Genomic DNA, 14,766 nt, shown 5'->3' with positions numbered 1-14,766 from the left:
TGGGCCTGATGTTGCTGGTTTTGAAGAGGAGGAATGGAGCTATGAGCCAAGAAATTGAGGGTGGCTTCTAGAAGCTGCAGAGAACAAGGAAATGCTAGTAGAGCTCTAGAAGGAATACAGTCCTGCTAACACTGATTTCAGCCCAGTGAGACCCATTTTAGACTATTGAACTCCAGAACCATAATAAAAACTGTGTTGCTTTAGGCCACTAAATTTGTGATGACTCATTACAACAGCAATAGGCAACCAATGCACCATCCACTTAAGTTCTTAATTTCAACAATAATATATTTATTTTCTAAGAGTATTTTGGTCTTATTTCTAATTTTATTGGGTGTGTTTAATAGTCTCCTGTTCTCTGCTGATTCCACTGCTTCAAAAATTCACATATAGCTATTTTTACTTTTAATTAAACTTTTTATTTTGGGATAGTTGTAAATTCGCTAGAGTGGAAAAGTTGGCTTAAAACTCAACATTCAGAAAACTAAGATCATGGCATCCGGTCCCATCTCTTCATGGCAAATAGATGGGGAAACAGAGACTTTATCTTGGGGGGGCTCCAAAATCACTGCAGGTGGTGACTGCAGCCATGAAATGAATAGACACTTGCTCCTTGGAAGAAAATCTATGACCAATCTGGACAGCATATTAAAAAGCAGAGACATCACTTTGCCAACAAAGGTCCGTCAAGTGAAAGTGAAGTCACTCAGTCATGTCCCACTCTTTGCGACCCCATGGACTACGTAGCCTGCCAGGTTCCTCCGTCCATGGAATTTTCCAGGCAAGAATACTGGAGTGGGCTGCCAATTCCTTCTCCAGATCTTCCTAACCCAGGGATTGAATCTGGGTCTGCCGCATGGTAGGCAGACACTTTACCGTCTGAGCCACCAGTTAAGTCCTAGTCAAAGCTATGGTTTTTCCAGTAGTCATATATGGATGTGAGGGTTGGACCATAAACAAAGCTGAGTGCTGAAGAATTAATGCTTCTGAACTGTGGTGTTGGAGAAGACTCTTGAGAGTCCCTTGGACTGCAAGGAGATCAAACCAGTCAATCCTAAAGGAAATCAGACCTGAATACTCATTGAAAGGACTGATGCTGAAGCTGAAGCTCCAATACTTTGACCACCTGATGCGAAGAACTGACTCACTGGCAAAGACCCTGATGCTGGGAAAGACTGAAGGCAAGCAAAGGGGACGACAGAGGATGAGATGATTGGATGGCATCACCGAGTTGATGGACATGAGTTTGAGCAAGCTCCGGGAGCTGGATCGTTATTATGTTGAGCCTTCCAAACTATGAACATAGTGTACCTCTCCATTTATTTAGATCTTTGATATCTTTCATTAGTGTTTTGTTGTTTTCAGCATAAGTCTTAACACATTTGGTTAAATTTGCACTTAAGTATTTCCCTTAAAAAATTATATACATTGTTGTTAAGAATGTAAAAGTGACAGGAAGGCCTGGCATGCTGCAGTCCACGGGGTTGCAGAGTCAGACACGACTAAGCAACTGAACTGAAGTGTAAATTCACAAGCAACTGTAAGAGATAATGCAGAGACCCTTACACCTTTAACCCAATTTCCCTTCATGGTAACATCTTGCAGACCCTGAATGATACAGTCAAGATATAGAACATTTCCACCACTGCAATGAGCCCCCACGTTGCCATTACACCACACCATCCCCTCTTTAACCCCTGACAACCGCTAACCTGTTCCCCATTTCTATACTATGTCATTTTAAGAATGTTACATAAATGGAAGCACACAGTATGTATTGAAATTTTGTTCAGGGACTGGTTTTGTTCACTCAGCCTAAGTCTCTGCAGCTTCACCTAGGGCATTGCATGTATCAATGGTCCTCTTTATTACTGAGTAGTATTTCATGGTATTACCACAAAGATACCACAACTTAATCATTCACATGTAGAAAGACATTTGGATTATTTCCAGTCTTTAGCTTTTATGAATAAAATCGCTGTAGACATTAATCTACAGGTTTATATGTAAACATAAGTTTTCATTTCCCTGGGATGAAAGCCCAGGAGTGCAACTGTTGGGTCATACGATAGTTGTATGGTTAGTTTACTAAGAAACTGCTAAACTGTTTTCCACAGTGGCTGGACCATTTTGCAGTCTCACCAGCAATGTGTAAGTCGTCTAGTTTCATAACATCCTCATAGCATTTGACTCTGTCATGTTTTCTTTTAGCCTTTCTACACGTGTGTAGAGTTTAATGATCTATCATTATGGTTTTAATTTGCTAATGATGGTATACATGTCTTCATGTGCTTATTTGTCATCAATGTCTCCTCTTGCATGAAATGTCTCTTCATGTCTCATTCATTTATTAGTTGAATTATTTGCTTTTTTTATTGTTGAGGTTCAAAAGTTCTTTATTGTAGATACTAACCCTTTGTTATATATGGAGTTTGCAAATATTTTCTCTCACTTCAAGCTTGTATTTTCATTCTCTTAATAGGATCTTTCACTGAGCAAACATTTTAAATTTCGATGTACGCTAGTTTTATTCATTTTTCCTTGTATGGATCATGCTTTTGGTATTCAGTCTAAAAACTCTGTTGACAAATTCCTACATGTCAAAGAAAATTTCCCCCAAAAAGTTTATAGTTCTATGTCAGGCATTTCAGTTTAATTTTTGAATGAGACTTGTTAACTTTATTGTAATTATTATCTTTGCTTATTATTTTTGCTCCAGCATCATTGTTGGTGGTTGTGGTGGATTAGTCACTAAGTCGTGTCCAACTCCTGTGACCCCATGGAGCCTCCTCTGTCCATGGAATTCTCCAGGCAGGAATACTGGAGTGGGTTGCCATTTCCTTCTCCAAGCAAGAAGGGCTATCTTTGTTGAAGGACAAAGGTATCTTTGTTGAAGGGCTTAATTGTTGAAGGGCTATTTTTCTCCGCTAAATTACTTGTGCACCTTGTATATTTCTGGATTCTCCATTCTGTTTCATTGATCTGTATGTCCATCCCTCTGCCAGAACCATACAATCTTGAAATTGGGTCGGTTGAGTCCTCTCATCTTATTCTGCTTTTTCAAAGTTGCTTCACGTATTCTGATTCCTTTGCCTTTCCATATAAATTTTAGAAAAAAAATCTTGAAGGGATTTTGATAGAAATTGTAGTAAACCTGCATTGGAGAAAACTGAGATCTTTATTATGTTGAGCCTTCCAAACTATGAACATATCTTTCATCAGTGTTTTGTACTGTTCAGTATACACGTCTTAAAACGTTTGGTTAAATTTTCACTTAAGTATTACCTTTAAAAAACTATATACCAAAAAAAAATTATATACATTGTTGGTAAGAATGTAAAATTGTTCAGCCAGTGTGAGAAACAGGTTGGTCATTCCTCAAAAACTTAAACCTAGAATTACCATATGACCCCATCAATTCTATTCCTAGGGACTTAAAAATATATATGTATGCACATGGTCATGGCAGCGCTATTCACAATAGTCAAAAGGTGAAAACAGTCCAAATGTCCATCAATGGATAGATGGGTGAACAAGTTGTTATAAACATACAGACGAGTATTATATGCTTTTAATCCACTTCACCAATTTTTAACTGGTATCTTGAGATAATTTCATTGAATATACTTATTGATATGTTAGGGTATAAATGTGCCGTTTTATTATTTGTTTTCTGTTCTTTCATTTCCCAGTTCTGTTCTTTCTATTTTCTGTTCTTTCATTTCCCATTTTCTTTTTCCTGTCTTCCTGTGGGTTACCTGAACATTTTTTAGAATTCTGTTTTTATTTACCTGTGGTGTTTGTAAGTGTAGCTCTTTGTATACTTTTTAAGTAGGTAAGATGAAAGTGAAAGTGAAGTCGCTCAGTCCTGTCTAACTCTTTGCAATCCCATGGACTGAAGCCTACCAGGTACCACCGTCCATGGGATTTTCCAGGCAAGAATACTGGAGTATGTTGCCATTTCCTTCTCCAGGAGATCTTCCCGACCCAGAGATTGAACCCAGGTCTCCTGCATTGTAGGCAGACACTTTACCATCTGAGCCACCAGGGAAGTCCCATAGTCCTATATAATACATATTATACATACATAATCTTTTAGTATACTGGTGTCATTTTACCTGTTCAAATGAAGTGTAAAAACCTTACTTCACTTTACTTTTCACCTTTTATAGTTGTTAGTAACATTACCTCTACATATATTATACTTTTCATTACTGTCTAGCCTTTCAGCTCATTTTATCTTTCTAGTTGTTTTCAAGGTAGTACTGGCAAATGTCATATGTAAGGAACTTCCATCAGTGATTTTGGCCCTCTCAAAATACAACCAGCTCCTGGTGACACTATCACCAACATAGTCTTTGAAAAGCATTTCTGGGCTTGAAAGAAAATAAGGAAAATTTTCAATTTGTTCTCCACTCTGGGAGATAGAGAAGCCTCACTACAGAATTGCAGCTGTAGCCGAAAAGTTCTTTGGGCCTTCTTCCCAAGAGTAAAAACCAAAGCTAATAACCTATTTCATTCTAATAACCTATTTTGAAGGTCCAGCTCACTGGATTCCACAGAGACATGAGAGATTGCTTGATAACCAGTGTTGTTTTATTCATGACTCTCTTCCATTTATTCAGTAAATAAGTTTAAGAAGGTCACCATTTTTTAATAAGCCGAGAAATCAAATTTTAGCTTCCAAGAAATACTTTTCCCTCATGATCTTGACTCTTCTACTTTAAAATCCTATTCCAAAGATGGCTCAGTACAAACTTAATCCTTCAATAAGAACAATAATGATTGCTAATACTTGTTCTATGCCAGGCTGTGTTCCAAGCTTATACATATACCCCTCAAAATGATCCTAAGACATAGATATTTGGGCTGTCCTCAGTCTGCAGGCGAGGAAGCTGAGGAAGTTGAGTCAAATAACCCAAAGTTTCCCAGGTAGAAAGTGGTGACAGCCTATCCCTAATATACTGGTTCCAGAGTCTGTGCAATAATCCTTTAGTATAGACTGGATATGGCCAAGACCAGACCCAGTATGTGTGATGATGTGAGTCTTTCTCATAAAAAGGAAATGTAGTATTTTCACAGAGAATACAGGTTAAACCACAAATACATTTATTCCTCTAAGAACATTATGCCATCTTTTAAATTTTAAAATAATTTTAAAAATTTTAAATAGTTTTAAAATAATTAAAAATTTTTATAATCAATTGTCTCTTCAGTTTGCTTGCTCTTATTAAGCTGATTTTAAAAAAATCCCAGAGCTGAGCGATTTACCAGCACCATCATTAAGTTGCAAATTTATCTTCAGTCACAGAGTAAAAATACACTTCAGATAAACTCAGTAAAATAACTTTAAGGGTTCACAGGAGTACTCACACCTAACTGTCATGCATTCCAACACCTCTCACAGCCCCCCTTTCAATTGTCTAACTCCTGCCTAGGTCTTTTTACAGTCTGAAAACAAGGAATCACCGAAGTGAGATAACCCTCCAGAACACTGCTGAGACATATTAAACAGAGATACATCCCAGATCCCTGTTCTAAATGTTAAAAAGGTATTAGCATATAGAGAAAATATATGTAGATATATTCCATTAAGTTCTAATGAGTCTTTGCTTCCCTCTTTTTGATAATGTCTTCAATTTCTTCTGAGACCTTTCCTTTGTAGTCATTTGGTTCTATCGCATTTAACTTCTTTTGGTACTCCAGTGGCAAACCGTTCTCTTTTGCACCCATGCAAATGACCTAGAAAATGGTTAAACAACAACAAAACTCTCTTTTAGTTAGGAACATAATTTAGTTTAGTATACCACAGCTTTATTTGTAGTATCAAATACATTAGCTTTCAGATAACTCTAGAACAAACAACTGTAGAACAAAATAAAGAGTCATTCCTCCTGGGATGAGTATGAATGTACTGGGAGTTTTCATAGCCACACAATCCATCCCTATGTGATAGCAACTGTACTCAATACTGTGGTTTAAAATATTTTTAATATAAAACTTATTGTATAGAATTTGCCTGAAACAAACAAAATCTTAAGAAACAAACACCATTCCTCAAAGAAATTTAGTTTATAGGGAACAGTTTTTAGTTGAATCCTGGAGTCTACTCTACCTCTGAATTACACATGGGGGAATAAACAGCAAGTGTATTCAATGGTACCCCCCAGATCCACACCAGGCTAATTCCTCTAGGTTCCATTCTAGAAAATTCCAGATTAGGCCCAGGAACTGGGTCACCTTCTCCAAGTATCATGTCCTGATTGGACCTGCCAATAAGTACCTAAGTTTGGGTTTCTGAAGAGGGATGTCAGCCTCTCTATCCTTAATTCTTTTCCTGTGCGTGCATGCTGGAGTTTGGAAAGGGCATGACTTATCCCTCCATCTAGAAATGGAAAACATTTCAGCAGTAGAAAATATATTTTTGTCCCATAAAAATGAATCTTGGGGTTTATGAAATACTATTTTGTGGAGAAGAAAAAAATGATTAAAAAAAGCATAGGTATAGAATAACTATAAAAAATACATTCATACATGTTTTTAAAGAAAAATATGTCTAAGATTATGACTCAAGTACATTTCTGAGAGTTTTTTTTAATAAACAAAGTTTTAGAGACATTGTTCTATCATTACAAATAAATTGGGAATGCTTATTCAGTAAATAACTATCATTTTTGCATTAAAAACATTTTGATTGAAATGAATTGTTCATATAGAATTTAAAACACAAAGCCTTTTAAAAACAAGATATTCTGTCATTTAACTGTGAAAATTAACAAGGAATCACCAAAAGTCTTTGTAAGTTAAAAAGGATACCTTTTTATACTGGGGTGATGGGGGAACACGCTCATAATTTGTCATCTGATAACTTCGACAGGTTATTTCTTTTCCTTCTTGAGTTGAAACAGTAACTTCTATTGGGACATACATTCCACTTTTAACCCCTTCTTGCCTGGAATCGGAATAGCCACATTTTAATCATATGTTGACTCAGCCAAGTTAGTTTACTGGATTAAAAATTTTAACTATTTATGGATGTATGTGTTCTCTATGTATTTGGGGATAGAGTAGAACATACTATAAATACCACCACATCAAAAGTAAGCTTAGCATTTCAATTAGAAAGCTGGAGACTTACTGGGTATACTTCTAACAGATCTTTATATTAGTTATTGCAAGCTTTATAACCCTGAAACATTGCTCTTTATCTACGAAAACTGGACTGTGTTCTGACAAGAGAATATCCATCCTGCAAAAGCAGACAGGACAGCTCATTCCTGTTTGCAAGTGAGGTAAAGTGGTAATCATGTCAGATGTTTGCTCTTCTCAAATCCTACTCTTTTCTGTCAACTTTCTTTGTATTAAATGCTCTGCCACACAACTCTTGAGTTCTAAAAAGCATCAAAGCATTTCTAATATGTTGTGAAGTTTTACAAATTATTATCACTTTTTTACTGATTCAACTGCTACCTTAAAGAATTATTTTTTAAAAATCTGACTCTTATAAAAACTGAGTTGTTTTTGAAATTGGTAAAAGTATGTAATAATTACAAAAATCTTCATACTTTCTCACAATATGAAACTACCAAGATATTTTTATTAAAAAAAACAAATAGAAAATAAGGACATCAATTATAGAAGAGATTACAAAAGTCTCCCCAAATCTTAAGAGTGTGTAACCCTTCCAGGCTTTTCTTTTTAGGAAATGAACATTATACCTTTTAGGTTAACTCTCAAGTGTAAAGAATATGTCCATATATATACACACACACATTCTTGCATATGATCCACCTTCAAATTAGTAATGATTTAACTTATAATTAGAAGCCACCTGCTTATCCAGAGAACTTAAATTGCTTTTGTTCATTTTCCATACTACTCCCCATACTTCATCGCCAGGACTTTCAAAAATTAGTAATGATTTAACTTATAATTAGAAGCCACCTACTTATCCAGAGAACTTAAATTGCTTTTGTTCATTTTCCATACTACTCCCCATACTTCATCGCCAGGACTTTCAAAAATGGTGGCTATACCTCCATGCCAAGTTTCACTTGTTTTGCCTTGGGGATTGCCAAAGTCAAGTTTAAAATCCTACAAAGGAAACCAAAGTGATATGATCAATATCCACATGAACCAAAATTTCCCTTCTCAAAATAAAAACAGATTTACCTTCAACACCATGTAATTAAAACATATGTTTTGAGTTCCTTCTATAAAAAACACCCAAGGACCCAGATTTCAAGAACTACATTTTTCTTAAAAATAAACTGTATACTGAATATGTACATGTATCTTACCATAAATAAGAGGTTAAGGGGGAAATAAATCCCATAATCCTGATGCCTTAACACAGCTATCTTCACTTTTGAAAACTGCTTCCCAATCAATCCACTTACTTACACATACATTTTAACTTAGAGGCAGAGTGGGGCTTCCCTGGTGGCTCACTGGTAAAGAATCTGCCTGCAACGCAGGAGACGAGGGTTTGATCCCTGGGTCTCGGGAAGATCCCCTGGAAAAGGAAATGGCAACCCACTCCCATATTCTTGCCTGGGAAATACCATGGACAGAGGAGTCTGGTGGTTGCAAAAGAATCAGACACAACTCAGCAACTAAACAACAATAATCATACTGTACATAATTGTTGAAGCTGGGTGATGGCTGCCTAAGGTTTATAACATTATTTCTACTTTCATATATGTTAAGAGTATCCTATTAGCACTTTTTTTTAGCCCCAAGGGAGCTGTCATTTGAGGGTGATTTGTATACTTATAAATTTTAATATTCATGAATTATATTAACATATCTATAATAATCATAAGAGCAGCTAACAATTACTGGGTTCTGTACACTGCTATGGGCTTCATATGGACGTTTCAAAATCCTGTCAACAGCTTTTTATACACATTTAACAGAAAGAAAAATGGTGGCTCAAAAAGATTAAGCAACTTGCCTAAGGTCTCACAACTAAAGTAACGATAGTCAAGGTTTTAAGTTGTTAGTTTCTTCCCTCACAGAGACGAGTAATCAAAGGACAGAATGAGGGAGATTAAGAATCCTTACTCAGCTGTTTGGTCTAGGAAGATTTCTTTCCATTTTTTCAGAGTTTAATTTCCTAATGATAAAAAAAAAAAGTTGGATTAGATAATAAATCTGAAGTTTATATTTTATCTCTGTTACCTTTATTTTCTTAAAAAACCTTTACAATTTCATTAAAAAGGTTCATTTCAGTGACCAGTACCTTTGATTGGTATATTAGATGTTCTAGGACCAGGTATCCTTGGCAAGACATCAGGCAATCTGATAAAAGATACAACCACACTAGGACCTGTCTATACAAAAAAGATCTTCATGACACAGATAATTACGATGGTGTGATCACTCACCTAGAGCCAGACATCCTGGAATGTGAAGTCAAGTGGGCCTTAGGAAGCATCACTATGAACAAAGCTAGTGGAGGTAATGTAATTCCAGTTGAGCTATTTCAAATCCTGAAAGATGATGCTGTGAAAGTGCTGCACTCAATATGCCAGCAAATTTGGAAAACTCAGCAGTGGCCACAGAACTGGAAAAGGTCAGTTTTCATTCCAATCCCAAAGTAAGGCAATGTCAAAGAATGCTCAAACTATCACACAATTGCACTCATCTCACACGCTAGTAAAGTAATGCTCAAAATTTTCCAAGCCAGGCTTCAATAGCACGTGAACTGTGAACTTCCAGATGTTCAAGCTGGTTTTAGAAAAGGCAGAGGAACCAGAGACCAAATTGCCAACATCCACTGGATTATCAAAAAAGCAAGAGAGTTCCAGAAAAACATCTATTTCTGCTTTATTGATTATGCCAAAGTCTTTGACTGTGTGAATCACCACAAACTGTGGAAAATTCTTAAAGAGATGGAAATATCAGACCACCTGACCTGCCTCTGAGAAATCTGTATGCAAGTCAGAAAGCAACAGTTAGAACTGGACACAGAACAACAGACTGGTTCCAAATAGGGAAAGGAGTACGTCAAGGCTGTATACTGTCACCCTGCTTATTTAACTTATATGCAGAGTACATCATGAGAAACACTGGACTGGATGAAGCACAAGCTGGAATCAAGATTGTTGGGAGAAATATCAACAATCTCAGATATACAGATGACACAACAGTTACAGCAGAAAGTGAAGAAGAACTAAAAACCTCTTGATGAAAGTGCAAGAGGAGAGTGAAAAAGTTGGCTTAAAGCTCAACATTCAGAAAACTAAGATCATGGCATCTGGTCCCATCAATTCATGGCAAATAGATGGGGAAACAGTGGGAACAGTGGCTGACTTTATTTTGGGGGGCTCCAAAATTACTGCAGATGGTGACTGCAGCCATGAAATTAAAAGACAGTTACTTCTTGGAAGAAAAGTTATGACCAACCTAGACGGCATATTAAAAAGCAGAGACATTACTTTGTCAACAAAGGTCCGTCTAGTCAAGGCTATGGTTTCTCCAGTAGTCATGTATGGATGTGAGAGTTGGACTAGAAGAAAGCTGAGTGCCAAAGAATTGATGTTTCTGAACTGTGGTGTTGGAGAAGATTCTTGAGAGTCCCTTGGACAGCAAGGAGATCCAACCAGTCCATCCTAATGGAAATCAGTCCTGAATATTCATTGGAAGGACTGATGTTGAAGCTGAAACTTCAGTACTTTAGCCACCTGATGCAAAGAACTGACTCATTTGAAAAGACCTTGATGCTGGTAAAGATTAAAGGTGGGAAGAGAAGGTGATGACAGAGGATGAGATGGTTGGATGGTATCACTCACTCGACTGGGCATGAGTTTGAGTAAGCTCCGGAAGTTGGTGATGGACAGGGAAGCCTGGCGTGCTGCAGTCCATGGGGTCGAAAAGAGTCGGACACGACTGAGTGACTGAACTGAACTGATACACTGTTAAATCCTACAATTTTCATTCCTCATCTTGCTGTACTTCTCAAATGTTTCTGATATAGTTATCCACACTGTCTTGATCTGCCTCCTTTCTTTTCAGCTGTTCCTTGATCTCAGTTCCCTTTACCAACTCCTTCTCCACTACCTGGTTTTTAAATGTTGGAGTTTCTAAAAGTCTCAGTTTAGGCCCTTTTCTCAGCAGTTTGCTCAAGACAAAATCATACCCTCCAATGGTTTCAAATACCATCCAATATTCCAACTGTCTTTTATCCAGCTCAGGTCTCTCTTTTGACTTTGAAAGTACTTAGAACACAGTAAGTACTTCATGTGCTGTGTTGTGCTTAGTCGCTCAGTCGTGTCCGACTCTTTGTGACCCCATGGACTGCAGCCCACCAGGCTCCTCTGTCCATGGGGAGTCTCCAGGCAAGAATTCTAGAGTGGCTTGCCATGTCCTCCTCCAGGGGATCTTCCCAACCCAGGGACCGAACCCAGGTCTCCTGCACTGCAGAGGGATTCTTTACTGACTGAGCCACTAGGGAAGCCCAAGAATACTGGAGTGGGTAGCCTGATCTGTCTCAAGGGGATCTTCCCCACCCAGGAATCGAACCTCGGTCCCCTGCATTGCAGGCAGATTCTTTACCAGCTGAGCTACCAGGGAAGCCCAAGTACTTCAGTAATGTTCACTAATATTTTTCTACTCACTTGGGTATACAACAAGCACCTCAAACTCAGTACAGCTGACCCTTGAATAACAATGGGTTTGAACTGCACAGGTCTACTTATCTGTGAATTTTTTTCAATTTTCAGATCATCAAAGTAGCTAAGTATGGGGGAAAGTTTGTGTTTGATTAGAGACTGAAGTAGACAATATGTGTCAAAGGAACTAGGGTCCAAGTTCTGATTCTATCCAAACCTCTTCAGCTTCCTGCCCTTGGGTGAGTCATTTATCAATTCCTCTGTTTTTAAGGCAGAGGTGGCAGTTCTCTGATTTTCAGCTCAGCAAAGGGTGGGAACCACTAACCCTGGCATTGTTCAAGGGCCAATTGTATGCCCAAACTGAGCTTGATGTTCCCTCGCAAACTAATCCTCTTTTTTTTCTTTTTAACAAATATCACTATCATCCACTCTGTTGCATCAAAAACCATTATCTACTCTTCATTTCACAATCAATCACCAAAGCCTAACAGTGTTCTCTCCTCAACACCCCAAAAAACCATCTACCTGCCCTGGCTACCACTCCAAGGTACCATTAGCTTCAGTAGTGACTGCTACAAAAGCTTTCTAACTGCGCTCCCACATCCACTTCCAAAAGCCCTTTTGGGAGGCTGCCCCTACCCTTCCAGAGCACTTTCCACAGCAACCAGAACAAGCTTTCAAAGAGTAAACTTGATATTTCATTTGCTTAAATTTGGCAGAGATCTTCTCACTGTTGTTCTCAAGATAAAGATCCAAGTCTTCATTGGCCTCTGGGGTTCTTAACATGTGGCCCTTCCCCACCTCTCTACACTTCATGCTACATCCTCCTTACACATTAAATTCTAGCCACACTAGCTAGAAGACCCAGCTTTTTTCTCTCCTGACACCCCAGTTAGGTCAGATCCCTAAGTCACATACTCCCATAGCACCTTCAATGCTTCCTTAAAATAATTTTTTTCCACTCTTTTCAGAGCAGTTTTAGGTTCAGAGCAAAACTGAAAGCAAGGTACGATTCATCTCCTTTTAAGACTGACCATACCTGTGACTGAATAATCATTTGTTAGATAGTTCTTTGCTGCATCCCAGCTATAAACATCTAAGCTTCTTTACCATGTTTGGGGAATTCCCTATCTTATGAGTTTGATGGGTAGATAGAACTCAGAGCCCAACTCCTGTTTTTGAAGTTTCAAATGCCAGAGACTGGTTCTCCTAGCTTTGCTTGAAGTCAGGGTATGGGCCTATGGCCAAGATTTAGCCTAGGACACCCACCTAGGGTTTTGAATTAGAAGTCAGTGACACAGGGGAGCAGAAAATCCACTCTGGGGGTGGGAACTGTACTTGAGTTTCAGGAGCTTCCAGATACAGTGACAACAGAGGGAGGGTCCAGAACGGGTGATGCATGATGCAACGTCCATGTTTACCAAGCGCGGAGGTGAGTCACAGTGGCCTCGCCGGCTGTTTCCATCCGCGATACTGGCTGTTTTATAGCTTCCCTTCTATGACTGTCTGTTTTGTCAGTTCTGTGGTCCTACCTTCCTGGTCATTCTGTGAGCTGTTCAACAGCCTTTCAACACATTCTTTTTCTGCTTAAATCAGCTACTTCTGTTGCTTGCAACTAAGAACCCGACCAATGATAGCAGAGACCATGTCTGTCTGGTCCAACGATGTCAAAAGGCTCTGTAGGTAATTTGTTTGCCTGTCTCTCCTACAGATGGGGAGGTCCTGAAAACAGCTAGCTTTACTCAGTCATCTTTGTATCTCCAGGTAAGTGCTGAAAGAATATGAACTAAATGAATAAATGTACTGTACTAAGAGCTATGATTCTTACCAAGGCAAGTGAAGGTTCATCCAGCCATTAGACTTAAGTGAGCACAGCCCTTACTATGAATGAGACACAGCTGCAGCGAAATTTCAGGACCCCTCAGGTCGAGAGCAAAAGGTTGGTAGACGGATTTTTACAAAACTAGGTGACAAGTCCTGGAGCAAAGGTAGAACAGAAAGCAACTGATTCCTTGGCTTGGGTCAGAGAAGACTTCTCAGAGGAACCAACTGAGTGGATTCTGTGATGATGTCCCTAAGTCAGTGGCCAAGGGAAAGGCATCAGGAGCTGGGCAGAATGAGCAGCTGGTGGGAACGTCAGGAGGGCGGGCTAAGGGCAGCCTGGGAGGCACAGGAACCAGAGTAGCACAGCTCAGCCAGGGTCAAGCAGAGGGCTGAGAGAGGGCGAGAGGGACCCGTGGGGGAAAGGGGCTGGCGGAGGGTCGTGCAGGGATCCGTGATGTACTCTGAGCATAGAGAGCTGCATTCCCAGACCAGTGCTGACAACGAGCGGCCCTGAGAAAGTGAGTTCTCAAAACCCTTCCCCCTTTGTCTGCAGAGAGGGCAGAGGCCATCTGGGGGGCCAGGCGGAGGGCACTGACCTGCAAGCGGGCCACGCTGTAGAACACGGCGGAGGGGTTTCGGAGGTGGATCCGCTCCGTCAGCAGGTTGCTGCCATAGGCGAAGTAGAGAAAACTCTCCCCATCCCGACTCCGAAGGGCCTCGCAGCCCAAGTTCGCCATGTCCCACTAGACGCCTGCACAGGCCTGGGATCGGTAGTACAAGCGTAAAGAGAGGACGAGAAATACAGCTCCGTGGCGGAAGAACTTAACCCAGGAACCACCGGGGCCCCGATTTAGAGGTTAGGGGAAAGGCGGGAAGCTGGGGCCGGGCGAGTCACCTGCGAGTTCTCTTCTGACTGGCTGCCGGTACCCAACGCTGTGAGTTACTCGCTCTGATTGGCCAACCCACCGCCTCCTCTAGGCTAGCAGCTTGGACTTTGTAATATTGGGTCCTGAGGCGCCCGGGGGCTGATTTCTCATTGGACTGGCTCCTCTTTTGTCCCGCCCCCTGTTCAAGGCTCCCTCTGATTGGCGGATGGGCGGGGCTCTATGCAGGGGCGGGGCGGGTCCTCTGCTGAGCTGTGTCTGCTCTCAGGTCCCAGCGGGATTTTCTCCAGTGTGGGTGATGCACTGCGTGGTTCCCTGACAGTGTGTAGTCTTCAGGGAGCTTTGGGATCCATTTAAAGTGAAACAGCGGCTCGGACCATGCACCCGACGGTCCCTCTGGCGGCAGCTCGACCGGTCCCGCCCTTTGGGTTTGGAGGAATGAG

At 40.0% G+C, this 14,766-nt stretch overlaps 1 protein-coding gene across 2 annotated transcripts; it reads right to left on the bottom strand.

The window, feature by feature from the left end:
- Positions 1 to 4,594: 4,594 nt before the first annotated feature.
- Positions 4,595 to 14,306, bottom strand: GGCT (gamma-glutamylcyclotransferase). Of its 2 annotated transcripts, XM_065938763.1 has the most exons (4): positions 14,036 to 14,306; positions 7,949 to 8,094; positions 6,817 to 6,952; positions 4,595 to 5,742 (listed from the first exon to the last, which is right to left on the bottom strand). In XM_065938763.1, the coding sequence occupies exons 1-4, from the start codon at positions 14,174 to 14,176 to the stop codon at positions 5,599 to 5,601; spliced, it is 567 nt and encodes a 188-aa protein (XP_065794835.1). In that variant the 5' UTR covers positions 14,177 to 14,306; the 3' UTR covers positions 4,595 to 5,598. The 2 variants fall into 2 exon arrangements, with proteins under 2 accessions (XP_065794835.1, XP_065794836.1); XM_065938764.1 differs by lacking the exon at positions 6,817 to 6,952.
- Between the last annotated feature and the right edge of the window lie 460 nt (positions 14,307 to 14,766).

The sequence above is a fragment of the Muntiacus reevesi genome, chromosome 6, assembly GCF_963930625.1.
Source record: "Muntiacus reevesi chromosome 6, mMunRee1.1, whole genome shotgun sequence".
Lineage (NCBI taxonomy): Eukaryota > Metazoa > Chordata > Mammalia > Artiodactyla > Cervidae > Muntiacus > Muntiacus reevesi.
This window is presented reverse-complemented; position numbering and strand designations above follow the sequence as displayed.

What these genes read in the sequence shown, in the direction of transcription:
- GGCT (XM_065938763.1), bottom strand. Translation starts at nt 14,176, where the DNA reads ATGGCGAACTTGGGCTGCGAGGCCCTTCGGAGTCGGGATGGGGAGAGT. An exon ending in AATTTAAGTTCTCTGGATAA is followed by an intron (nt 6,953 to 7,948) that starts GTAGGTGGCTTC and finishes TTCCGATTCCAG; the next exon opens with GCAAGAAGGGGTTAAAAGTG. An exon ending in CATCACCCCAGTATAAAAAG is followed by an intron (nt 5,743 to 6,816) that starts GTATCCTTTTTA and finishes ACCATTTTCTAG; the next exon opens with GTCATTTGCATGGGTGCAAA.